Here is a 26862-nt window from a genome sequence, read left to right as displayed (position 1 = left end):
CCAAATAAAATATTTCTATCAATAACGTGAATGTAAATTTTCTGGTTCATACTGCACCAAAACATTGATTACACAATGAAATTCTTTTAATATTTAAACAAGAGCTCATCTTCAGTCAACGGATATTAAATAGAAACAAGACACAGTGTTTGTTTAACATCTGTTGACTGAAGATGGTTCTTCACAATGAGGTTGAATATTACAAGAATTTAATTGGGTATACAATGTTTTGGTGCGGTGTGAACTGAAAAATTTGGATATTAGTTATGACACTAACAGTGCAAACCTATTTCCCCAGAGGGTTCACTTCTGGCTGGTTTATACCTTCCAGTTGAACCCACACTGTGTACAGCAAAAAACCAATGTGACACTTAAATCTGTGCAACCTTATAGATGTCCAGGAGCAGCACATCACTAACCGCAAATGTCGAGATTCTGGGGCGCAAGGGTGATTCGATAAGTCTAGTCTACTGTGGGAGATGACAGTTGGTAGGGTTCGTTCCCTAAGAATCAAAGTTTCTTGCCAGCCTACACATATGAGTGTGCCACCCCCTGCCTGCTTTGATTGGTTCAGAACTGGCTTTCCCTTCTTCTGAGGGGACATGACTTGAGATTAGTGTCCTAAATTTTTCCTCATGAATCTTGACAGGAGGCAGCCCCTACCCCCAACCTTGCCCATCCAGAATACTCTGTCACTCCAGAAGCAGCACAAAGGTCCTTAAAGGAATGTTCTAAGCTTCTTGTCCTAAGATAACAAAAAAACCATGTAAACCTAAAATCTAAGATTTCTACCAATGACTGACAAGTATCTATACACAGTGGAAACTTTACCATAGGATTTTCTAGTATCAGTCACTCTATATACAGCTAGATAATTGAACAGATTATCACTGTTACATTTTTAAATAGGAGTGGTGCTGCAAGGGAATCCAACAGGAGGTATGGCTTCCGGGTCTCTTCTGTCCCCAAGCATTGTTGATGACGGTTCTCCACCAATACTCCCGAACCAGCAATGTACCCTTCCACCAGCTGGGCTATGATCACGTTGTTTTACACAATTCTGAAGCTCCAGAGCCTTCTGGTCTGGTGGTCTGGGGTCTCCACCTTCAGGGAGCTCACTGGGACCATTCATTGTGAGTTCACTCTGCATGATTTATATTTTTATTCTTCTGTTATTTTTGCATCAATATAAAAAATTACATCTTCTGATGTTTACTCCTACCAAAGTGTTACTTTTACAAATTTACCAGTTCCTCTGATTTTTTTTAATTACAGAAACTGGTAATTAAACCAGTAGAAAACTGGTGATTCTTCCTTACTGAGATTTATTTGTTGATTTTTTACATTATTGAAATTTATTTTACTTTTGAAAAGTGTTTAGGATTTTGATTTAAAAACTGTGATTAGTTGTAAAAATAACAGCTCGGAGTAGTGAAATCAATTGCTGGATTGGTAATTTTGTGTTGTTGTCTGATGGAAATAAATAATTACAAACATACAAATAATTAGGTAATAAAAATAATTGTATACACTTATCGTGAGTTTCATTATGAGTATTTATCCAAACAATCATGAAGATGTGTGTGACTAAACTCACACATCTAAGATACTAAGGCCTCTGTGTTTTGGCACAAGCTTTGTTCGAAAAAGTTTCGTCATAAGGGTCACCATGCAAGCACAAATGGCGCCAAAGGGTTAAGAAAATTCTTAGAATTGTTATCATTAATTGTACACACTCTTGTTATGGAAAGTAGAAACGTATAGTACTAAAGTTATAAAAAATTATCTTCACTGTAGTAGAGGTTCACTAGAGAGGAAATTTCACGTCCTGCTATTGAGAGAACTGCTAGTAAAGGTGCCAAGCCATCTGCTGCTTCTTTCTGTTACTACTCTTGAAAGCTGCTCTGAAAGCTTATGATAAACCGTTGTTGTTTTTCATTGGATTTTTAAATGATGTCTTTAGAGGAGTGACTAACCTATTGTATGGGCCAGAAAGCCAAAGGTGAAGAAAGTACTATATCATAAACCGTCACAATGTTCTTCAGGAAGTTTATGATCGGTTGAAGCCAACACAACCCTTGACATGTTTACTCACTCAGATTTCTTTTTGTTAAGGAGTAGTATGTTCTAACTATGTCCAAAACTTGAATAATATAATAATGTAATTGACAATCCCATGAGAAATTCAAAGTTCACAACTGATAAAACTACAGCTTAGAGGCAAGATATTGATAAGATTTTCTTGAACTAAACAAGTTGCCATATGCTGCGAAAGTTAAAGGACACCTACTGCCAAGGTCATCTTCAGCGGTTTTATGACCTTACCGAAATGCTTATACCACTTGTACACTGCCATTTTTTCATCACATTCAGCGATTTTTCCATTGTATGCTATCTTTATTTTTTACGGGTCATAGATGGTTGTTTCTCAAGCGATACATAGAACTTCATGTTGACACACAGCTCTAAATTTATAATCTGAAGGATGTGGATAGCTGAATAAATGCAGAATTACTTTTATAGAGGACTAAATTATAATATCCATTCATACACTAAGATGTATGTACAGTGGAGTCCCGCTAATCCGAACACGTGTAATCCGAACGTCGGTTAATCCGAACAGGTCCAGGAGGAATTATTTATAACGATAATGAACAATTACTTATGAAAATGGGTGCATCATTTCGTACATAAACAAAGGAAACTTTAATTAAATAGACATACAGTATTTTATTAAGACAAATTGTGTACGGTACAGTACTTAAATAATGAAGTTAAATACAGTACCAAATTGAAACTTATAGGTTAATAGTATGAGTTAAATTACTGTATTAAGAAGTGAAATCAAACAAAAATTGGACGAACAGTACTGATATTATTATTTAGTACAATATTAATTGTTAAAAGACATAAATTCAGTTATTGTCTTCTGTCGCATTGAAGAGAGTCTATTGGATGACGCGTAGTTTCACCATCGTGTCATAAACATGATATCGGCAGGTGTAGCAGTAGCCTGTTGCTCTAAGTATCGTAGTGCAAGGTTAAGCGCTGCTGCACCGTCTGCGTGTGGCACCAACTCTCCTTTATCACCCAGGTTCTCGTCGTCCCGTAGCGCGTGGACCCGTACAATATCCAGTACGCTCACATTGCTTAACAATAGAACTCTCACACTAAATACGGTAAATGTGCTTAGTATTCGCAAACACGTTTATTTGTCAATAAATACAATGCAACAGTCAGAAAACATGTTTTAATAAACAATGTTGATAATTCTATAACAAAATAGACCCATTCTCAAGTTTAAAACCGTATTTTTCTGTAATTCTGGCTAATCCGAACAATCACATAATCCGAATAGGGCTCGGTCCCAATTAGGTCGGATTAACGGGACTCTACTGTAATTGTTTCAGATCTACAATACAAGAACAGATCCCGAGGGTTTTCTTCAGTGAAATGCCCAGGATATGGTTCAAGCCCTGTTTGAAGAGTGATGTCCTACAGGACTGCAGATATCACTGTCCTGTATACACCACAACGTCTAGAGGCGAATATGTCACTCATGTCATGCTTCACACTCACACCCCCTCTCACTGGGTTTACAGAGGAGTTGTTCTCTTATGTCAACTCGACAACTAAAACTCAATTATCATGTTTATGTACATACATTTGTATGTGTGTGTATACTACTTAACATGTTCACTGTGGTGAACGCACCTAATTACTTGGAACTAATTTGAATGAGTGTAACCACAGTAAATTTGTTACAATATTTACAGTACTGTACTAGAGCGGTATAATCAGGATGATCTGAGTGAGAGCAACACCGCAGTCAATGTGTAAACTCTTAGGCACTCAGGATGTGTCACTCCTGGTTTACTGACATGTGTGAATACATAAACACGTTAACGTAATGACATGTCTTTGTTCTCATTGTTTATTTTGTGATGTTCTTTCTGATGTTTGTTCACAAAATTGTAAATAAACAGTTTTTGTACTTTTATTGCTGTTGTTTATTTATATCTGTTTAGTACAGTTTAGAAGAATAAGAGACAGCAAAACATTATTATTGTTGTCAATAGGTTTGATGGTTTACTGTACCTTAATAAGGTAGAAAAGTTAAACTTTTATTAATTTAACTAGCAATCAGATAATTTTTGCTTCTTTCTGTTACTACTTTTAAAAGCTGTTCTGAAAGCTTATGATAAAAGAGTTGTTGTTTGTCATTCATTGCTTTCATTTAGCTTGCAGTCCTTATTTTCTATATTTATGTTTGTACATCCACTGCGCTAAACATACAAACAATGACAATTTTTTTATTCCATAACTTGTGTAATTTTAGAAATATGTCCTCTATACAAATACACATGTTTGTATATTTAAATGTTGTATTTTGACTAAGAGTGGTTTAATATTTTTTACTGGCCACTGCTACTAGCCAAATTTGCTTGTATGGTAACACAACAAAACCATTTAATTTACTTGTCTTAGTTACAAAGAGCAAATAAATTATAATTGAATTCAGAATCAAGACCACAATTTTGGTATCAGTATCGAAATCAAATTGTTTTGGTATCAATCTATCCCTACAACAAGTGTTGCTTGAATTTTATATTCTGATTAGTAAAAATTGAAATTGCTAAAAATAATCACACTCAGTAAATAACACTTTTGTCCATATAAAGAAAGGTTTAAAGCGTTATCTAAGCAATAACTTTACGTTTGTTAACTAGATATTTAGTGATGACAAAAAGATTTGTCCATCTAGTGACATAACTGATTGAAGTAGTTTTGACTGCCGCTGAGAGATTGTGTACGAATACTGTTTACACTTTTGTTCACATGAGTGTTTGCCAACTGAGACTATCACGTTAAATAACATTGAAAGATTAATTACAGGGAACTAAATGCGAAGATGGAAATTACACAAGTGCTAAACAAGTAAACAACAGATGACAGCTAGATGGCTGACTAGCTAATGCTATGAATATATCACTTATAATAATAATAATAATAATTAACTCAAATTCATTATACAACATTTTGTCAGCTGGCTCAGTAATTTGAGTGTCAAACTGATAACAGAAGGGTCACCAGTTCAGACCCACTATTGGAGCCAACCCTCAGGCAGGTTCCATTAAATAGTAGATCTGTAACTGGTTTAACATCGTAGTGTCACCAGTTCAGTCCTGTCGTTAGAGACTAACCCTCAGGTACTTTCCCTTGTCTAGTACATCCGTAACTGGCTTAAGACAGTAGTGTCACCAGTTCAGTCTTGTTGTTGGAGACTAACCCTCAGGTACTTTCCCTTGTCTACTTTACGTAATTGACAACATTGAAGTGTCACTAGTTCAGTCCTGTCGTTGGGGACAAACCCTCGGGTACTTTTTCTTGTCTACTTTACGTAATTGTCTTAACACTAAAGTGTCACTAGTTCAGTCCTGTCGTTTGGGACAAACCCTCAGGTACTTTCCCTTGTCTACTTTACGTAATTGACAACATTGAAGTGTCACTAGTTCAGTCCTGTCGTTGGGGACAAACCCTCGGGTACTTTTTCTTGTCTACTTTACGTAATTGACTTAACACTAAAGTGTCACTAGTTCAGTCCTGTCGTTGGGGACAAACCCTCGGGTACTTTTTCTTGTCTACTTTACGTAATTGTCTTAACACTAAAGTGTCACTAGTTCAGTCCTGTCGTTTGGGACAAACCCTCAGGTACTTTCCCTTGTCTACTTTACGTAATTGACTTAACATTGAAGTGTCACTAGTTCAGTCCTGTCGTTGGGGACAAACCCTCGGGTACTTTTTCTTGTCTCATCATCATCATCATCGTCAGACGTTTCCGTTCTCACGGGTCGTCGTACACAGCCTCCTCCACTTTAGTCTATCGTTCCAGGTCTCCTCTTCATCCACCTGTATTTTCTGTAGTCCCCTTCTCTCTATGTCTTTCCACACTTGGTCCTCCCATCTTCCTCTTGGTCTTCTTCCTCCTTCCTCCTTCTCCAGTGCTATTCTAGGCATTCTATTATCTCCCATCCTCTTCACATGCCCCATCCACTGTATTCTTCTTCCTTCCATTGTCTCTTGCAGTGAAACTACCTTCAATCTTTCTCTGGTTATTTCGTTCCTTATTCTATCTCTTCTTGTAGTCTTCTCTATCCCTCTTAAAAATCTCATTTCTGCAGCTTGCAATCTGCTTAAATCATTTTTAGTCCACGTCCACGTCTCTGCTCCATATAATAAAATTGGTTGGAAATAAGATTTTATACATCAATACTTTTGATTCTTTCCCAATGTTCCAACTCCACACAATCTTCTTTACCATATTGAAAAACTTTCCACTCTTCCATATTCTGTTTCCTATCTCTTCTCTTATTGTGCCCCTATCTGTTATGATACTTCCTAAATAACAGAATTCCTTCACCTTTTCAAGTCTTTTTCCTTCAACTAACACGTCTTTGTTATTTCCATCCCTTCTCTCTACTTTCATTACTTTACATTTTTGTATGTTTCATCTCTAAACCATATTTCTTCGCCACTTTTGCCCATTTGTTTAACTCTCGTTCTAACTCTTCTTCCCTATTTTCCCATATCATTATGTCATCCGCATATGCTATTGTCCTTAAGTTTCTTCTGCTCCTCTGTTTCCTTGTACTTCTAGAATAATTTCATCCATTATAATATTGAAAAGGAAAGGTGACAATATGCTTCCCTGCCTTACTCCTCTCTCTGTTTTAAAAGTATCTGTATATTTTTCTTCAATTCTTACCCTGTTTTTACATATGCCGTACAGGTTCTTTATTCTTTCTACTATTCCCTCACGCAATCCTCTCTTTCTCATACTCTCCCATATCCTTTCTCTCAGTACCTTATCATATGCCTTCTGTAGGTCTATAAACGCTACCATTGTATCTTTTCCGTATTCCCACCTCTTTTCTAACACTTGTCTCATCACAAAAATAGCATCCACCGTTGACCTACCTTTCCTAAAACCACATTGCTCCTCTCTTCCTGTTTCTTCCAGTACTGGTCTAATTTTCTGCAACAGTATTTTTTCATAAATTTTTTGTGTATGGCACAACAAAGTTATTCCCCTGTAATTCTCGCATTTTTGCTTATTGCCCTTCTTAAAAATCGGCACTATTATTCCCATTTTCCAGTCTTCTGGTATCTTCTTTTCCTTCCAAATCACTCTCATCACTCTGTACAACCATTGAATTCCCAATGGGCCCGCCGCCTTTATCATCTCAGCCGTCAGCTCGTCTATTCCCGCAGATTTCCCCTCTTTCATCTCTTTAACCGCTTTTTTCCAATTCGCACATACTAAAATCCTCTTCATCTTCTGTCTCCTCTGTCATATCTCTTCTTTCCTCTTCATTTTCTGTTCCTTCCAGTAGTTCCTTAAAATACTCTTTCCACGTCTTCAAAACCTCTTTCTCCTCCCATTTGATTTCCCCTGAAACATCCACCACCTTAGTCAACATTTCTTTAGGTTTCGTCTTGTTCCTTATCACCCCATAAAAAATCTTCTTATTTCCTTTGAAGTTTGATTTCAGTTTTTCTTCAAAATCCTTCCATGTCCTCTCCTTTGCCTCCTTCATCATCTTTGCTGATGCCCTTGCAAGTCTCTTCCATTTATCCCTCTTTTCGTTTGACCTATCCTTAAACTGGGGGGGGGGGGTGGGGGGGGGGGGGGGTGGGGGGGGGGGGGGGTGGGGGGGGGGGGGGGTGGGGGGGGGGGGGGGTGGGGGGGGGGGGGGGTGGGGGGAGATTCAGGCATATCAGATTTCCACAAAGAAATTCCCTAGGTTTTAGAAAAGTACAGTTGATTTTCATACTATGCAGATATAATTTTATCGCAAAAATTATCATTATATCTAGCTACAAGCTTACAAAATCAGCCAGTAGCTCTAGTGTATTTACACCTACCAACAATTTGTCCTCTGAGACTCTGGTGACACTAGTGGGCACGCAGTTGTTGACGAACTTAACTCCGTGCGCTTCTAGATTGGCTCCAATCTTCTTGGCTATTTCCTGGTCAAACCCTCGCAAGAGTATAGACCTCACCTGCAACGAACCAATTATTAACACATATCAATATTAACAACTATGATAAAGATATAAAACAAAGAAATATAAATGGATAAGTTAATAAAAAGTACGGGGCATGTTTTTAAGTAAGTACCGTTTTGAAATTCCAAGTACAGCAAAAATCAATAATTTTTATATCTGATGATGCAAATTTAAAATACCCCCGTCAATTACGAATCCCGCCGACTGTGAAGTACATGCTGTTATTTGTTTTCTTGGCATTAAAGACATGAAAGCAGTTGAAATTCGCTGTAGGAATTGTGAAGTGTAAGGACAAAACATGAGTGATGGAGTGAAATTCAAATGAGTAAGAATTAAAAGATGTTCAAAAGAATGTTCAAGATGACAAAAGGAGTAAACGATCCTCAATGATCACCAACAATTTGGTGCAGAATTTGAAAGATAAAGTGAAAATGAACAGACATCACACAATTATTTTCTTTATTAGGAGAGTTTCATGAAGCTTTATGGCATTTTTATCGAGAAGTATGTTGTTCTGTATAACAATGTCCATCCACATGCGGAAAAACAAATTCAAGATCTCATCACAGCATTTTGCTAGGAACAATTTGATAATCCCCCAAACAGCCCCAATTTAGCACCTTGTGACTTTCATTTGTTTTTTTATCAGAAGAAGCATCTTGAACGAACGACGAGAATAGAATCAAATTGATCGTGTGGCAGTCACTGTTAATTCAAGTGGCAATCTTCTATGAACAGTGTATACAAATGGTTGTTTTTAGATATGAAAAGTACCTAAATATTGATGGCAATCATGTAGAAAAGTAGACAAAAGTGTGGGTTTTCATATAAAAATATAATTGTTAGAAAAGCTTACTTTTTTTATATTAAAACAATACTTACTTAAAAATGTGCCTCTATATTTATATCAATATTTACCTCATCAAAATTCTATTAGTATTACCACTGTTGTTAAAAATATTAATTTTTCAGACGATTAGTTTAAACAATAGCATTTTAACTATGTTGGCCCAAAGCAGCAATGCAGTATGAATTAAGCAGTAAAAATACAATATTTCTGAATGGCTAAAGCCACAGCTGAAAGTCATAAAGTCAAAGCTAGTTTCCCCACTGTGTGAAGGAGAAAGAGTAGGATTGGTCATGTATCAGAACTAGAACTGTGGCTGTAGTGAATCGTAACAATACTTGTGTCTACTGAAACTGCTGTCAACATCAGCATAATATCATGAAATATGATCAAGCACTACTTTCTCTATATAGGTAATGCAGCGGCTCAAGTCCATCGCCAGCTGGTTATTGTGTATGGTTTAAACTCAATGTATTACCTGAATGTGGTGAGGTGGGTGTCTCAATTCAAATGAGATTAACAAATTTTATGCAAAAAGTGGAAGAGAAAGTTACACAAAGACATGGTTGTCTAATGAAAAAAATTCACAACATGTCTCCTGAAAGTCGTAACATTTCGTAACATTTAACCATTCGCACACCACTAATAAATCCATTAAGTTCAAAGCTAATTTTTGTTATAGTTAAATTATAAAAGGTAAAAGCAAAAAAAGTATAAAACAGGGCATTTTACTTTAAAAATCTTCAATTTAATTGTATAATGAAATTAAACTGAAAAGTTAAATTACATTTTACTATAAAACAAGATAAATATTTCAAACTAATAACAACACTACAATCGAGGAAGCAGTAATACACGTCACAGATAGGTTTGGTTATGGCTCTGTAGGAGACGCAAAACTGATGAGCAAGTGGTCGGAGTTTGACAAAGAGGGCTTCCCTCCCCCTGCCACTGAGTGAATGTCATTTATAAATACTTCCTTGGCAACCGCGATAAGCACGGAGCGTGCAACGGGCATTTGAAAGGCGTTTTGTGACCTAAAACTCTCTAAGAGATAATCTATAATATCCGACATAACTTTATTTGGAGTTTTGGTCACTGTATGCCATTTTAATATATTCATCTATGGCGTGGGAAGGGTTAAGTTACTAAAAAATTTAGGCCTTTAATTCTCTGTTAAAATTGATCACATACAACACAAAGCAATGGAAAATGAAAAAGGTTTAATGGATTGTTATAAGGAACGGAGTGAGAATTCTTTGGCCAATACAACTACTAACGCTTGGAAATGAGACATGGGTTTTTCACAAAATCCCGCAGCTTAGTAGAATACCAATATACTTATAATGGGAGTCTGATTATCCACACTTCTGGATTAATTGAGGCTGTAAAATAATTAAAAGGAAGTGTATATAAAATTATGTTGAAGATTGGTTTTCAATAGGGGGTGGGGGGAGGGGGGTCGAAAACTCCGGCACATTGTGTTGAACCATATGAATGGCTGTTTTTAGTTCAAGCAATAACGGTAGGTGGTTTGAAAGTGCCTATTGGTTGCAAATTTTATAACCTTTGATAAAATAGCTTTGTAAAACAATGAAACAGAGGAGAAATATAAAATATTTAGGATATGCAAAGCATTTCCTAAATCCTTTACGTTATTGCTTTCCCACATAAATTTAAATCTCAATGAAATTAAATCTGATGCATAAATTAAGGTATCTTTCTATTTTAAATGAAGCAATAAGCTTGGGTGGTTATAGCAGTATTCATCCTTATATTTTCAAAATCACATTAAAATATAGATGTATAAACTCTTTTTTTGCTCAATAGAAAAAGCCTTAACTTCTTGTCAAAGATGGCTGGCAGTTTTGCTTATCAGACATCCCTACATCACAGTAACATATAAGAAATAACATACTTCTTTAAGGTAATCACTCAATCACAAAACAGAAAATATTGAAGTGACTTTGGTATTATCCAGAGCCCACTTTGTACCTATCTACTATTTGTTGTTTGGCTATATAAGTAAGTAAATACATACATACATATTATAAATAGAAAAAGTTAAAGTTAATATTTACAAGTGTTCACATGGTCTAAGTTTCAATTTTGGTACTATCTCGAGATGTTTTTGTAGTTTTGTCAGAAGTGCGGGTCAATGCTAAAGGTATCACTGAAACCCCCACTGATGGCTAAGGGCATTTCCGATTGGTACTGACCTCAAAAGTTGGATTTCGGTCATTCGTCTTGGTTAGAGATCCCTTTGCCAGAAAAAAAGGCCCTCAAGATAGTACTTAAATTCAACCTCAGATAACGTGAGCACTCCTAAATGCTAACTATAACTTTGATAGTAAGAGTAACATATTTATGATAGCCTAACCTAAACCTACTTATATAGCGTAATAACAATTAATAGATAGGGACAGAGTGGCCTCCACATATTACCAAATTACCGTAATAAATAACATGAGCACACTCAAAGAAACTGACCATGACAGTAACGTCAATGCCGAGACCAGCCAGGAAGCCAGCAGTCTCGAGGGAGATGTAGGATGCCCCCACAATTAGAGTCTTGCCAGGGTGTTCTGTCATAGAGAAGATGTCATCCGAGGAGATGCAGAACTCCCGAGCACCGGGAAACTCCGGATACACAGGCCTACATCCCATAGCGAGTAAGAAGTTTTGACCTGTAATCTCCTTCTGGAACTCCCCACTCTTGTTGTATAGCTGAAAAGGTACAAGTGTTGTCATCACACAGATACAAATACTGTTATATTTCTGCCAACGCTGTTAGTACCCCGGTGTTAGTAAATTGTAAATAAGTAGTTATAAGGTCATTAAAAAATGGAAATTAAAAGTCATGTCCTGTACTTATGACATTGCTGGTGAAATATTTCTCATAACACAGTTAGAACAAAATTTTATTTCATTTGTGTCTTAAAACTTGAAATTTCAGACCAAACAACATTCATTACTAAAACATTGGCTACTTTCCTTCTTAAATGTTTTACAACTAAATTATGAATTTTCACAGTTTCAAACAGCTGCAATCTTGACACCTTAATCATCATAAAAACTTAAAACAAAAGTGGTTGCATAAATCAGAAAGATTCCAAAATCTATATTATTTAGTGTTTCAAAAGGGGAGGTTTCCAAAAATGTTGGGATTTGAGAGTAAAAACATATTGTTTTTATTGTGTGATATATCATATCTCTATGTTTAGCATCTGTTTATATTTTTTCTTAATAATTCATACGAAATATGATTTAACCCTCTCTCGCTAATACGGCCAATACCGGCCAGCTTTGCTCAGCCCACTTCCCATATTAGAGGCCAATATCGGCCAGTATTGCGCAGTTAGACACATGTACAATGTAAACAGTTTTACATTAAAAAATTACTGTTTCTTACAAAATTTGTGCATTCATTCTAGAACATACTTAACGTATATTTACATTCTCCAATACTATGTAACTATGCATATACAACACTAATTAATCAAAAGGTACATACCATTAAGGTGTGTTTGTCCTTAAACTTGGCATAAGCATTAAAGTAGGTGACATTTTTGTCCTTCAAGGACTTTCTGTATTTCCAGTTGAGGGATCGGATGTGATTTTGGATGTTTTCCACCATATCTGGCCAGGAATGCACTAAAATACAAATTGATTGTGTTAAATGGCAAATTTGTTATTGAAGAACTATTTAGTAGACAAAACAAATTAGACCTATCATATAGTACAGTAATTCAACAACATAGTTACAACTTTTTATTGTTTTGCAACTGAATGAAAAACTGAGCATATTAATGATATCTTCATTATGTGTTCAATCCTTCAAACTAGATCCTGTATTTATAGCAAGAACCTTTTTTTATATTATCAAGTATATATGTACCTTTAAGTCTAAAAGCTACACCTTAATAGATAAATAGTTATTTTAAACCATTAGCTTACTATTTTTAATGGCATTTTAGCACCTAGGAATTGCTATTTTTTTAATGATTTGACTGGTTTTACAAACAAATTCTGATAATATTTGTATAGCAAATTGCAAGGTATTCTATAGGAGATACTTATAAAACATCCCTGAATTATCTTTGAAAATGTTAAACTAATTATAAAAAGGAGGAATATATATATATACCATTACATACATACACAAGACATGTCAGGTAAGTATCCAATATTCGACGATTAATCCTATCTACGGAAGCTACTGCTACCATATTCAGCATTCACCGCTGCACCCTCCTTGCACCGAGCATAGCTCTCATTCGAAAGTTTTATCAAAATCATCTTTTACTTTTTTGAGGAACGGCCATGCATATGTTTTTCCAGTATTTGACATATAAAATTAATATATCTCCAAAAATAGGTGCGGCCTAAGAATTAGGCCAGTACTTTGGGATTATACCGAACACACCCAGACATGAATCATTATTTGACATTTTGCTTCTACTGATTACTAGATTAGCGTAGAACAATATTTCGTCAATACAAAACAGGAATTGTCTTATTGCAAACCCCTCCCCATCCTCAGACAGAGGTCAAAGTCGAGCGGTCTAGTAGATAACGTGATTGCAAAGTCTCGCCGCCCGTTCAGCTGGTGCGTCGCTTTGTTGTAGCCTACTTCCGTGTTTTACCCCTACATTTCTCCAAACACAAAAATTCAACAAAAACAAACATTACCAAACAAAAACTAAATTCTTTATTGAAAAAAAACATTCAAACCTTGTTTTTATTCTTGATCACATTCCGCCTCCCAAAATGCGAGTGCCTCCGGCCATCAGCGCGGGCTTCGGCAGCACCTGCCCCGCGCTGATGTCAACGAAAGAAAAACATCCCTCGAGATAGTACCTATCAGTAAAATATCAAATTCTACAGGAGCTGATCAGAAATATAAATTGAATTGTAATGGAAAGGCAATTATGTACCGTGCAAAAAAACTTAAATAATCATGTGATGCGCGGCGTGCGGCCTGCCGTAATCGGGATTCTCGAGAAAGATAAGATAACAGAGACAAAAATACCGATCACAATACCTGGAAATGCTTGTAAGTTTGTAATTTTGTAATTAAAGAGTTGTTTTTTCGTTCTATCACGTTTGTTTATATAAATTTATATTTTTGTGTTCTTCATACTGGTGTGGTCGGTATAATCCCAAAGTACCATTAGGTCTGTATTTGCAGGATATTAGACCATGTAATGAATGTGTATAGAAAGTTTGATAAAAATTATCTTGTACGTTTTGAAGGTACGGCTGTACATAATTTGATTTTTTAGCACATAACCCGTAAAATAGGTGTGCTTCCGAAAATAGGCGTGGCCCAAGAATGAGGGCTGTATTGCAGGATAGTAGACCATGTAATGAATGTGTATAGAAAGTTTTATCAAAATCAGCTCATTGGTCTGTGAGGTACTATCCATAGATTGGTTTTGTCAGCACATAATCTGTAAAATCGGTGTGGCTCCGAAAATAGGTGCGGTCTAAGAATGAAGCTTATATTGTAATATAGTATACCATGTCATGAATGTGTTTATTAAAATCGGCTACTATATTTTTGACGTACGGCTATGCATGTTTTTTCCAATATTTAACATGTAAAATCGATAAATCTCCGAAAATGGGCACTGCCTAAGAATGAGGCCTGTATTGTAGTATAGTAGACCAAATAATGAATGTGTATAGAAAGTTTGATCAAAATCAGCTTGTACGTTTTTGAGGTACAGCTAACCATAGATTTCATTTTTCAGTGTTTGATACGTAAAGTCGATAAATCTCCGAAAATAAGCAAAAGAATGAGGGTAGTAATATAATACAGTAGGCCATGTATTCAATGTGTATAGGGAGTTTTATTGAAAATTATCACCTACATTATCGATGTAAAGTTATTTAGAGTTACTTTTTTTTCTGCATTTGGCCTGTGAAATTAAGTACACTTTGTTCACGAAAACCAGCATTTTTGGTTTTAGAATACCTGTTAAGTAGATTCTATAGATTTTTTTGTAATTGTGTTTTTAAATAATATAATTAATTTAGTTTTATTAAATGAACTTGTTCAGGAACTAGGTCATGAGTAGTTCATGAACTAGGTTAGGATTCATGTCAGAGGATTAGTTCTTTTTATGGATGGAATCTATGGGCAGTTTCACACTACTTCCCATAAAGATATAGGTAGGCCTACACCTACCTTGTAGGAGCTGTAACCAGGTCGCCTATCTTTTAACTTAGTTATTTCATAGTTGCCTTCAGCTTTCTTATTAAGGTCACTGTCAACTGAAAACATATGTTTAAAAGCCTTTCAAATAAAAAGCAGAATTAATTTATTTAATTTACACTGAGGAATGTATATACTTAAAAATAGCACTGTAAACTGTCACAGAATCACTGTCAACACTTTCTGATATTCTTGATACAAGCAGGTATCTGAATTTTGCAACTACCTTCAATGTTTCGTCACTACTAGCCCGTCCAATGATAAAACCAGAGGAATTTCTATTAAATTGTCTATGGTGTTTACGTTTCCTATTTCTAACCTCAATAAACTCAACTTTTTCCGGCAGTGGTTCTCCTAGGTCCGTTGTTCCAAATTCCGAATTGCACGGAGAAGTCGCTTCCGAAACTTGCACAGAAGAAACAAGATTCTGATGATGAATATTGTCTTTCCCTTCAGATTAGATTTTTGTTCCTTGATCTCGCGGTAATTTTCTGCCTACAGTTATTTGACATTGAAAAATGGCCGTCACTTGCATGTTTATCAGCTGCTAGATTAATGGAATCAGCTGAAGTCAAAACGTTATCGGATCTCTTATATGTTAAAACATATAAATTATTAGCACTGTTTGAGTGAGAATTTCTAGTCAGGTTTTGTTTAAGTTTATTAGCATATTAATACTGCTTTTCTTCTATTAAAGATGTATCCACCAATATTCCTATTCAATTCAGCTTTGCATTTAAAGCTCACATTTTCGTTCTGTAGTGTTGAGTTAATTGTTTCATCATTTCTGACTGGTTTTTAGAAAGCTCGAAAATTTGATGTAAAAACTACATTGCCACAATCATCCCTGTCATTATTTTCTATAGGATTCTCGCAGTTTTTAATAACGGTTACCGACATAACCTGTTCAGAATCCTTATCACAAGTGAAGTTCGAAATACCACCAGTCTTATTTGTAACATATTTTGGACGTAATCGACACTTGAGACTATTCTTACTAGGCGCTATTTTTAAGTATATACCTTCCTCAGTATAAATTTAATAAATTAAACCATTATGCTTTTTATTTGAAGCTTTTAAACATATGTTCTCATTAACAGTACACATGTGTTTACATTTTTATTAGTAACTATGGAAATAAGAAAAATTATACTTGACAAAATTTGGAAATTTAAACAGCAAATTTATCATTCGCAAGACAATATGATGAAGGAAGAAGAAGACATCATGGAGGAGGAGGAAAGCATTTGGGCTATTCTACTACTTTGCTTCGGAATGTTTCTCGAGGTCCTCGCATACATATACTGCACACCGAGGCCTATGCAATTTATACGAAGATGAATTCAACGATAGTCCAAATCCTGTCATCAAGATTGTGAAGGTAGACCTAATCTTCAAAGAAATTACAAGTAAATAACTTACACTCTGTAAATTTAAGATAAATAAATGTGTTAAAGTAATTAAGTCTTTATTATTTCTCGTAAAAGTTTTATCTTATTTATAGCAATTAAGTTTCTCACATTTTTCACTAGGGTTAACAAATCCTGAGCAATGAGTAGGCAAATTGTGTAAATATGTATAGTTAGTACATGTTAATGTTCATGTTAGAATAAATATAATAGTAGTAAATATATTTTCAATATAATATCATTCAATTTAAGGAGAGTGGGAAAGCCCATCTCGCAAATGCTAATATAGGTACACATTTCTTGAAAAGTACTTGAGTTACAACTTTGATTTTTACAGGATTATTCAAAATTCTTCATGCAGAAAAAAAATATTTATTAACAAAAATTTACGTATTGAAATTTAAAAATATAAAAAAAATAAAATGTAGCATAGACAGATTTTTGAAATTGGGTCATTGTATTACCCATACCTCACAGTTTACGTAGAAAAAATGTCGTCTCTAGCTTAAGTACTTTTTGAGATAAATGTACCTTTATGGCTGCAGTATAATAAGAGACCACCACCAAAATAGAATCATTTATTACGTTATAGATATTTTAAATTATAATATAATTCAGCTGTTTTAAAATATTAAAAAAATATCTACGCTATATGTATCTATAAAATGTAACAAACAAAACAGTTTAATATTTAGTTAGGTACTAACTGACACAACACATATACTAGCGGCAATTACTCAAATACCACAAAAGTGATAGTGGCTATACTAATTTGGAACAATATTGTTATTTATTACATTAAAAAGAGCTGATAAACATTAATTGTAAATAACTGTAATTGAAACGTTTTTGTATTTGATAGTTTAATTATTTCTAATTGATAATTTAGTACCTTGATACGACTGCAGTGGTGGACTCTTACTATACTGCAGCCTACCTTTATAAAAGAAAAACTCAATTTTGGTAAATTGCGTTTTAAATTGAAGTAACTAATAAAAGACAAAATTTTGTTTAGGCCTACCTTAAAAAGGCCAACACCATACTGGGGGTTCATCTGCAACCTCCTCCTGTTCATCTGCTATCAGTCTCCTCTTTCTTCTTTCTTGGCGTGCTTCCTTCGTTATACTTTCCGCAGCCCTTTCACTTTTTTCTGTCGCAGCAAATCCATTTCACGCAGCGCACTTACAGACTTTTCACGTAAACTGAGGCCTAGTTTCTTGTACACTTCTAGTTTGCTGCTCTGGCCATCATTAAATGAAAGTCCAGCGTCATACACACCAACTTTTAGTGTGTCAATTCTTACGAACACCTGTTTTGGTACTTTTGCCCACACAATGTTATTGAAAATTTCGATGGGATTTTGCGTGTGTCCATGTAGACACTTTTTTTTAAATTATGGGTTTGTCAAACTTGGTAGATTTTTTTAAACTTTAACTATGACTTCATAAGGTAGGCTATCTTTATGGTCATAGGTTTTATTTTCTGATAGAGTTTTATTGTAGCTGCACCATGAATCTTTACCTCTACGACATAGCCTGTGTTGTGGGGTTTGGTTAGTCAACAGTTTATGAAAGTAGGTTGCCCATATGTATTTTTTCATTTCATCCACACTGCTTACCCCTTTTCTAATTGCCAAACCATAATAAGTTTGGAGCTTGTCTATTTGGACATCTGTCAGCATATTCCTACCTTCCAGAGATTTTCCGTCAGCTAACCTTTTACCTTTAGTTTTCCTTTTGAGCTCTCGCAACCGTTTCCCCATTACTTTTTAAATATGGCCAATGCATTCAAGCTTTTCTATTGCCACCCCATCACCATACGGTTTGGCCTCATTGACTATCTGAAAACCTTTACTGTCACCATCTCCAAGATACCTGGTATACCGAATATTGTGAGTTACTGAATTTCTAAAGACTCCCAGTGAATTGGCCACCTCCATACCTCCAGGGCTCCCGTCGAAGTTTTTGGTGCACTTGTGTTCTTTGTTTATTTTCATTGAACACAATTGACAATATTTTGAAAGAATTAACACATCAATTATCTTACCTGTGTCAAAGCTAGTGACACTTACCAGGCCGTTGAGTGACTTGAATCCTCGGCATTGCCATGATCCATCTATGGCCACCGCAATGTCAGTACATCCATCATTTTCAACTATAGCTTCTTGCGTTGCTTTCAACATACTCTCTTCAGCACAAACTTGAACAGCTTTCTGCAGTGTAGTGATGTATTTGCCATATTTCTGTGGAGGCTTAGGACTTAGACTTAATTACTTCAACACATTTTTTTATTTATCTTAAATTCACAAAATATATTTACTTGAAATACAGGGTTCGCAACTGGAGTTTACGTCCAACAGCAATCTTGATGACAGGATTTTGTTGATTATCATTGAATTCATTACCTTGTAAATCGCATACACTTCGGTTCGTAATTTACGTTTGCGAAAGCACTCCAAAAAAATTAGAGTAGAATATAGAGTAGGTATAGTATATATATAAAGTAAATATAGAGTAGAATAACCCAAAACTGAAAGCTGCACTCCTCCTCCATCATTAGTCTTTGTAAGGATAATTTTGTTCTGTCAAGTACACGACCACATTGCTACAATACCCGGAATGCGTCTCTGATACCGCCAGTCAGACATCGAACTGCTCTTCATGACAAGAAACCCTCAACAATGGGAGCACGACTTTACAATCAGCTCCCAGCTTCCTTCAAACAACTAACTGCAAAGGCAATTAAAAGGAAACTTGATTCGTGGTTATTGGAACATCATATCTACACTGATAAAATAGTGTTTTTTAACTGTATTGAAACTGTTTATGGATCCTACAATCATCTGTTTACCGGTACATCCGTAATGTGAATATTTATTTTAAGTTTCTTGGAATGTAAGAGTCAGTTGCTTTAACACTTATCAAATGTTGGGAAGTACAAATATGCGTATTTATACAAAATGTGTCATAAAAAATTTATTTATGAGAGAAATAACACAAAATTTTGTATGGTTGTTCCTTTCTAAATTTATAATATAATAAAATAGCTTCCAACGGTAAAATTATTTTTCCTTTTTTAGTTATTTGCAAAAAAAGTAAATAAATACAATTTTTTTATGTAATCTATAAAAACATAATTTTTTAAAATTTTAAATGACTTAAAACTACATCTATATATTTTTTTGTTGATAGTATATATCTATATGAGTAATTTGGTGAAACTTTTAGGTAATTCTCTAATTTTTATGAAAAATTATAAATTTTAATCTAAGAGACTGCAAAATCGCCAATTTTAGCCTGGCACTTTTGACTAGTCACAAGGGGATATGAGATGTGAAAAAATTTTGCAACATCTCATATTTGCTCCTGGCCCTGAAAGGGTTAAATAAAGGTTTACAATGAGTTCTACAACTAACATTACAAATAATTCTTAAAACTCTTTTGTAAAATTAAAAGCTTTCTTACATTAGTATCACAACCCCAGACAATCCATAAAATTTAAATTTTTAAAAAAGTAAAACTTGATCAATAGTGTCAAATGCTTTTGACATACTATAAAAACTACCTACTACACATTTTTTTCATCAACATTCATTGTACATTCTTTCATAAAATTAACAACAGCCAAACTAGTACTCTTTCCAGGTCTAAATTCATATTGACTGTTGGAGAACAAAAAATTATGTTCAAAATATTTCATTACTTGATTGTTCAATATAATCCCAAGAACTTTAGAAATATCTGGTACTATGGACACTGGGCGATAATTAGCATAGTCCCCCTTTACACCCTTTTTATACAAAGGAATAACTTTTACCAGCTCAAGACATTGTGGAACAGCACAACAATCAATACAGAGATTAAACAAATAAGAGAGTATTTCAGAAACAAATGGTGATGCTAATTTTAAAACTTGAGAGTTGAGATTATATACACATAGCACTATGAACCTGTTCAACAGAAACATTACAAAATGAAAAGACTGATTTTACGTTATAATTTCCATGTACCTGAGTTAATCTGAATTTATTTAAGTAGTATGTCATATCATGTCTTGCTTGAGGCACTTCTTTGATAATTGAACTGACTTGATTAAAAAAGAAATTATTAAAACCAGTTCTAACTAGTAACGAGTTAGAGATGAGTCAACCTTATTAACAGAGGAGCTCTCAGTAGCACCTAGTCTATCATTAACTATAGACCAAATAGCTTTTGGTTTATCTATAGCGTTCTTAATCTTTTTACCATTATAAGCTAGTTTAGCTTGTTTTACCTCATGTTTATATTTGGACCTCAGAACTCTGTAGGATTCTTTGTGAAAATCTTGACCTGTATTCTTAAACAATTTATAAGTAAACAAACATTGTTCTCTCATCAACCTCAGTCGTTCGTTACTTAATAGCTGTTAGTTTAATACCTTTTATATGTCTTTGTTGTAATTTTAAATTTTATTTTAGTATTAGTATTTTAATCTAAAATCACTTTGTTGTCTTGTCTAAATGTGTATCTGTAAAACAAATGTTATAATATGTTTTAATTAGGCCATTGTTATTTTGTAATATCATTTATTGTTAGTTTGTGATTATATTGTATGTTAAACAATGTATAATTTAAATTTGTTCGTAAATATGAACAAAATAATTATAAGCCTATGGCTTTGTCAATTACTCAGTTTGTGTTTAAAGACAATAAAAACTTCTTCATTGTACCATTTTGGCTTCTTATTCCTATTTTTAACAGTACTCTTATATTTAATTGGAAAGGCTATATCTACTAATTCTAAAAATTTACTAAAGTATAATTCAAACTTGTCATCGACCATAGATAAAGTATACATTATTAGCTAGTTGACCTTGCTTAACAATACTCCCAAGTATGCATTATTAACATCAGCAATAGATCTAGATATTTTACAATTACTTTCAGATCTACTATTATTAACATTGGAATTAGTATCACAATCATGACAGAATCTAACTTTCCCTTGAAAACTACACTATATGGTGGTCCGACATTATCATTGGTTCCACAAAAGTCGAAACAATTCTATCAGAGTGCACAGATACAGCTATGTTGTCAATGCACGTACCATTATTATTAACATGTAGGCTAGGTCTAGTTATTTCATACACAGAATTCCTTAAGTTAAAACTCATAAACAAATGTTCTAAAACCCTATTTTGCAAACTATTCTCTAAAATATTTACATTACAGTCGTAACACAAGACCACAGAGGCATTAGTTTTATTTTTACAAGATAAAACATTCAACACATTATATATAGCCTCAACAAAATTATCATACTCAGGCACTCTATAAATTTCTAAACAAATAACATTTACTGCCTCAATGTATACTGCAGCTACTTCACAGACAGAAGATATGGACTGATTCGCAAGGAAAGTTAATTCTTTAAACTCTACATCAGACTTGAGATAAATCGCTGTGCCTTCTTCGTTTTGCTGAAGGCCTATGATAAGCACGTCTGCACACATTTTGAAAACTACACTAAGCTAATAATACTAAACGCACACTATAAACACACTTTATAGTGCAACAACTTTATGAAATCACTAATTGAAAACGAAAGTAAACAAATAGCAGAAGTAAACACTTCTAGAAACAATACTGATTGCTAGCTGTCATTTTACACATAGAGTACGGACAACAAAAATTATCCAAAGAGGATGAAAACACCAATTTTATACAGCTGAGAAAGCACTGTATGAACTGTATAAGAAAGCAACCACGCCTATCAGCATTTTTGCCCAAAAAAACTCTTGACATGACCTTTTGTTTTATTTATTTTAGTCTCTTAGCAATAAGATACAACAATGAGAGAACATTTTTCTAAAGTACATTAACCAAAGAATAACAAGTAGCAAAATACTCGATTTTGACAACAAAAGTTTTTACCGCTCCGGCTCACCTTAATATAACAATATCATCCTAATTCAAAATAATCTGTACCTAGGAACAGAAAAATTACTAAACTTATTGAAGAAGAATGAAGAAATGTGTGTCCTAGCAGAACTATCGAGGTGACTGGAAAAACTTGTGACTAGCATCGCTATTGACTGGACCTAATTTTTAAAAAACTCTGAGGACAAAGATAAGAAATGCTAAAGAACAATTCAATTCTAAGTTATATTTCTAAATGACCTCATTTTGGAGGCAACAAGTACTGCATCCTGAAACAGCACGATTAGATGGTATAAAGGTATGACGTTTTCTTCCAAACTGAGTATCTTACCTATGGAAAACTAAAGAACCTATCGCAGTTCATGGTTTTCCTGTCCAAGACATCTAAAATTTATGTCATTGGGTTGCATAAAATGGCAAATCATTTTCTTAAATTTCTTAGATGGTTTACAAAACCTCATACAGTACCACGTATCTGTACAGTAAATAATGAAGCTTTATATCTACCATTTCAACATGTTTCTCGATAATCCCTATATAATTACTTAATTCATTTTTGAAATTAAGACATATATTCTTTGTGTACATTTCTGGTTTCCGCATGTACAGTGTTAAAAAGTACCATCTGAACCTGTATCAATTATACATTTTTCTGCATTATGACGGGCTACGTTTGATTTTTAAATGAAGGAAAATGAGATATACAATGTACAAACAAAATCGTCCGTAGTTTGCCACATGAGAGTGACTGAGATCAGAAGAAAATCCCACAATGCACTCCTTCCACAACATACAAATCACCATGAAATAAAAATAACACTATGAAGTATAACATGGTACTAATCCATAAACTACAATGTTCTTTGGTTTTCCTTACCTAAGAAAATCTCGTCCATTCGCACTGCTTCAGGATAGAATACATGTTGCCTCCAAGAGGAGTTCCTCCAGAAACATAAATAAGGAAAGCGAATTATTTCTAAAGTTTCGAAGAAAATTGATGAACAGAAGTAAAAAAAGACATTATATCTGGGGTACACGAGGTAATTTGTATACCCGTACATAACATAAGCACCAAAACATTCCTTAACTTTGTAAACATTAAATAACAATCATAAGTAAAACCACAAGTCACTCGTGAGTAGGACTTCAGATGTTGTTAAAAAAAACCCCAGTATCTCCGACAGTTTGCTACGTATGGAATTATCCCATATTTACATGGTGGTGATCACTTACATCCAAAACATTAACAGCAAATTGAATTATGGCCTTCAATTTCGTAGTTAGAATTAGGGAGAAACTATTTAAAATTGAATAGAGTAGACTATAGTTCCTCAATATTTAAAAGGTTCAATTTCAAAAATGTTTAGTTTTTACCTTCTGGCCTTCCAATTTGTATCTATCAAACAGGAAACAAAACTTTAGATGTCCACTGATGAGTTCTTTTAGTTTCCAAGATGAACTTCTGTCATAAACATTTACATATGTACGAGGGTCATCTGGAAAGTAAGGTCTATTTCGCTGCATTAATTCAATCTGGCTATGGGCTTTAAAATCTATGTGAAAGATTGATGTGTCCTGTAAATGTGATTGACTTTGAAATTCAGGTGACTGTTCTAGTAGTTAAAATGGAATATGTAAATTTATTTTAAAACGGAGTAAGTATCTAACTTTCTGTATAAAATCAAATACTTCGTAATGAAATAAAGAACTGTTTTGTTTATATGCTCATGGACAGTGAGGTTATGTATGATTCTGTTTGACTTATTCCATACGATAACAGTACAGAAAATAGAGGTGTTATAAGCATGTTTGAAAATGTAATATTGAATTGCTCGTATTATGTTTGGCTGCAATTCTAAAATAGTAAATATCGTTTTCTAGTACCTATAGTAAACAATCTGATAAACCTGACTTTCCTCAGCTGCAGTATAATAAGCGGCCACTTCAAAATCGAATCAACCATACTATAACGGAGTTTCAATACTATCTGTAATTGCTAGCAAGTCAAAATAGGCTCGGAAACTGTGGAAGATAATAAGAACCTGTAAAAGAAGATCATCTAGTTCTTCAATTAAGAGGAGCGGTTTCATTGTGAAAAGCTTTTGCATATAAAAGACTTCAGCTTGTTACAATGCCACTAAAGAAGAGTCCTGAAGTTGTGGGATGTCCAGTCTGTATCAAGGCTGTTATGGATGAAGATGACGCAATTCAATGCGACTTTACCTGTCAACGTTGGTTCCATATTAAATGTATCGGAATGCCTAAAGCTGATTACAGCAAAAACAGTAGCAACAATAATATGAAGTGGCCGTGTTCCAGGTTGGATTGCTCCGCCCTAGCTAAACACTCTCCTAGTGATGTATGGGATAAATTGAACACCATGATAGGAAAAATTGATGCTCTTAATAACAAGGTAGAGTCCCTTCTTACTCTCCTAGTCAAGATAGATGATATTGAGAGAAAAATTGATAGTGTCAAGGTAAAACTGGATTGTTTGGAGGCTAGGATTGAAAGTAGCAAAAGTCGCATTGATAGCCTTGAAAAAAAAGTTGATTCTTTGGCATCTGAACCGGCACCTTCAACCACAGAGGATATAATTGCTGAAATTAACGTCCGCACCAAGCGCGCATTCAACGCCATGATATTCAAAATTCCAGAATTCTAGTTCATCAATCGATACCAGAAAACGTCATAATATCTCCAACGTTAAAAATTTGTTGGATTTGTTCCAAATTGATACTTCCTATGTTGATATAAATTGCATTAGGGTTGGTAAATCAGCTAGAAATAAAGTTCGGCCCGTAAAAGCAATTTTCAATGACACAGAAATAGTTCGAAAATTTTGTACTAGTTTTTCCAGGGATGCTGTGAAGAATGCTTACCCGGAACTATCTTCAATTGCTGTTGCCAGAGATCGTACTTTGGAAGAGCGAAATCATCTGAGGAAGCTCCGGGATGAACTAAAGAAGAGAGTCGACAGTGGAGAAACAAATTTAACCATTAAGTATAACAATGGTGTTCCTACCATTACTGTGGTTAGTTCAAAAAACGATTAGATTCTCATGGCATTTCCAATATTGCATTATACTTTCAGAATGTCAATGGTCTCAGAACCAAACTGGAGACTTTCAAGAAAGCTGTGAATACTTCCATTTATGATATAATTTGCTTATGTGAAACTAATCTCTCCGAGGACATTTCTAATTCTGAACTTGAACTAGCTAACTACAATGTATACTGTCAAGACAGATCGTTACACACTAGTTCCAAAACATCTGGAGGCGGCTCTTTGATAGCTATTAACAGTGATTTCCCATCTTGGCGCCTGCAATCCTCATTCACCTCTCTCGAATGTGTCTTTGTCTGCATGAAGAGCTATTCTACTTCTTTCTTACTTTGCACTGTATATATTCCACCTGATACCTCTTCCTCAGTCTATGAGGAGTTTAGCTTGGCTGCTGAAGAAATTTTGTCATCAGGGAAATCTTTCCAAAAAATAATCATTACTGGGGACTTCAATCAGCCAGCGACAGTTTGGGGTAGTCTTCCAGTATGAGCAGCTCTTCCGGGTTTCCGGTGGCCTTGGCTTCGATTCTGGACCTTCATCAGTTAAATACTGTCAGGAATAAGAGGGGCGTTATCTTGGATTTGATTTTCTTCTCTGACTCTTCAAGTGTTGTTGAACCAGCTTATGATGTTTTGATTCCTTTTGAGGACGATCATCCAGCCCTGGCTATGAACATAAGCACTGAGAGTGGCCGTTGAAATGGAAAATTGCAACTTGTTCCTGATCTCAGACGCTGTGATCTCCCAGCTATATTCAACTATATAGCCAGTTTGTCTTACCCATTGGTTGATTCTACTAATGCGGAAACCCTTTTCAGTCACTTCTGTGATGAACTCAGGAATGCTATTCTAATGAATTGTCCATACAAGAAAATGGGCACAACCTCATTTCCTCATTGGTTTTCCACTGATTTGGAAAAAACTGATTATTCAGAAGAAGCTATCTCACAAACGTTTCAAGGAAACCTCTGATCCTACTCACTACGCGATCTTCCAGCGACTTAGAGCCCAATGTACTGTTCTTGTTTCTCAGTGTCGTCATAAGCTACTGGATCGCATCAATGATTCAATGTCGAACAACCCTAAAAGTTTTTGGAGCTATGTCAGTCAACAGAGGAAAACATCGAACATACCCAAGATGATTTGTCATGAGGAATCGGTTGCAGAAGATCCTGAAGAAATTTGCCGTGTTTTTGCCAGCTACTTCGCTACTATTTTTAGTAAAACTCACGATGATCCTCCTGTCTACCATCCTCGTGAGTTTAAAGTCTTAACAACCTGGTGCCTTTCAGTTGAGGCCATTGAGCGTAAGCTTAGCCAGCTAGATCC

General features: G+C 34.8%; 2 protein-coding genes across 2 annotated transcripts in view; one reads left to right on the top strand and one right to left on the bottom strand.

The window, feature by feature from the left end:
• Positions 1 to 4000, top strand: part of LOC124369645 (dynein axonemal heavy chain 7-like) — a 38074-nt gene extending 34074 nt beyond the window's left edge. Inside the window, exons 18-19 of the mRNA XM_046827697.1 lie at positions 910 to 1133; positions 3411 to 4000. Of these exons, the coding sequence (XP_046683653.1) occupies positions 910 to 1133; positions 3411 to 3636 (450 nt within the window). The 3' untranslated portion in view covers positions 3637 to 4000. The remainder of the gene's footprint in view (positions 1 to 909; positions 1134 to 3410) is intronic.
• A 3863-nt stretch (positions 4001 to 7863) lies between these two features.
• LOC124369942 (thioredoxin reductase 3-like) overlaps positions 7864 to 26862 on the bottom strand; it is a 42775-nt gene continuing 23776 nt past the window's right edge. Inside the window, exons 5-7 of the mRNA XM_046828145.1 lie at positions 12432 to 12571; positions 11408 to 11644; positions 7864 to 8064 (exon numbers count right to left, since the gene is read on the bottom strand). Of these exons, the coding sequence (XP_046684101.1) occupies positions 7879 to 8064; positions 11408 to 11644; positions 12432 to 12571 (563 nt within the window). The 3' untranslated portion in view covers positions 7864 to 7878. The remainder of the gene's footprint in view (positions 8065 to 11407; positions 11645 to 12431; positions 12572 to 26862) is intronic.

The sequence above is a fragment of the Homalodisca vitripennis genome, chromosome X (genome assembly GCF_021130785.1).
Source record: "Homalodisca vitripennis isolate AUS2020 chromosome X, UT_GWSS_2.1, whole genome shotgun sequence".
Lineage (NCBI taxonomy): Eukaryota > Metazoa > Arthropoda > Insecta > Hemiptera > Cicadellidae > Homalodisca > Homalodisca vitripennis.
Note: the sequence above shows the minus strand (reverse complement) of the source record. Positions and strands in the feature narration are given on the sequence as shown.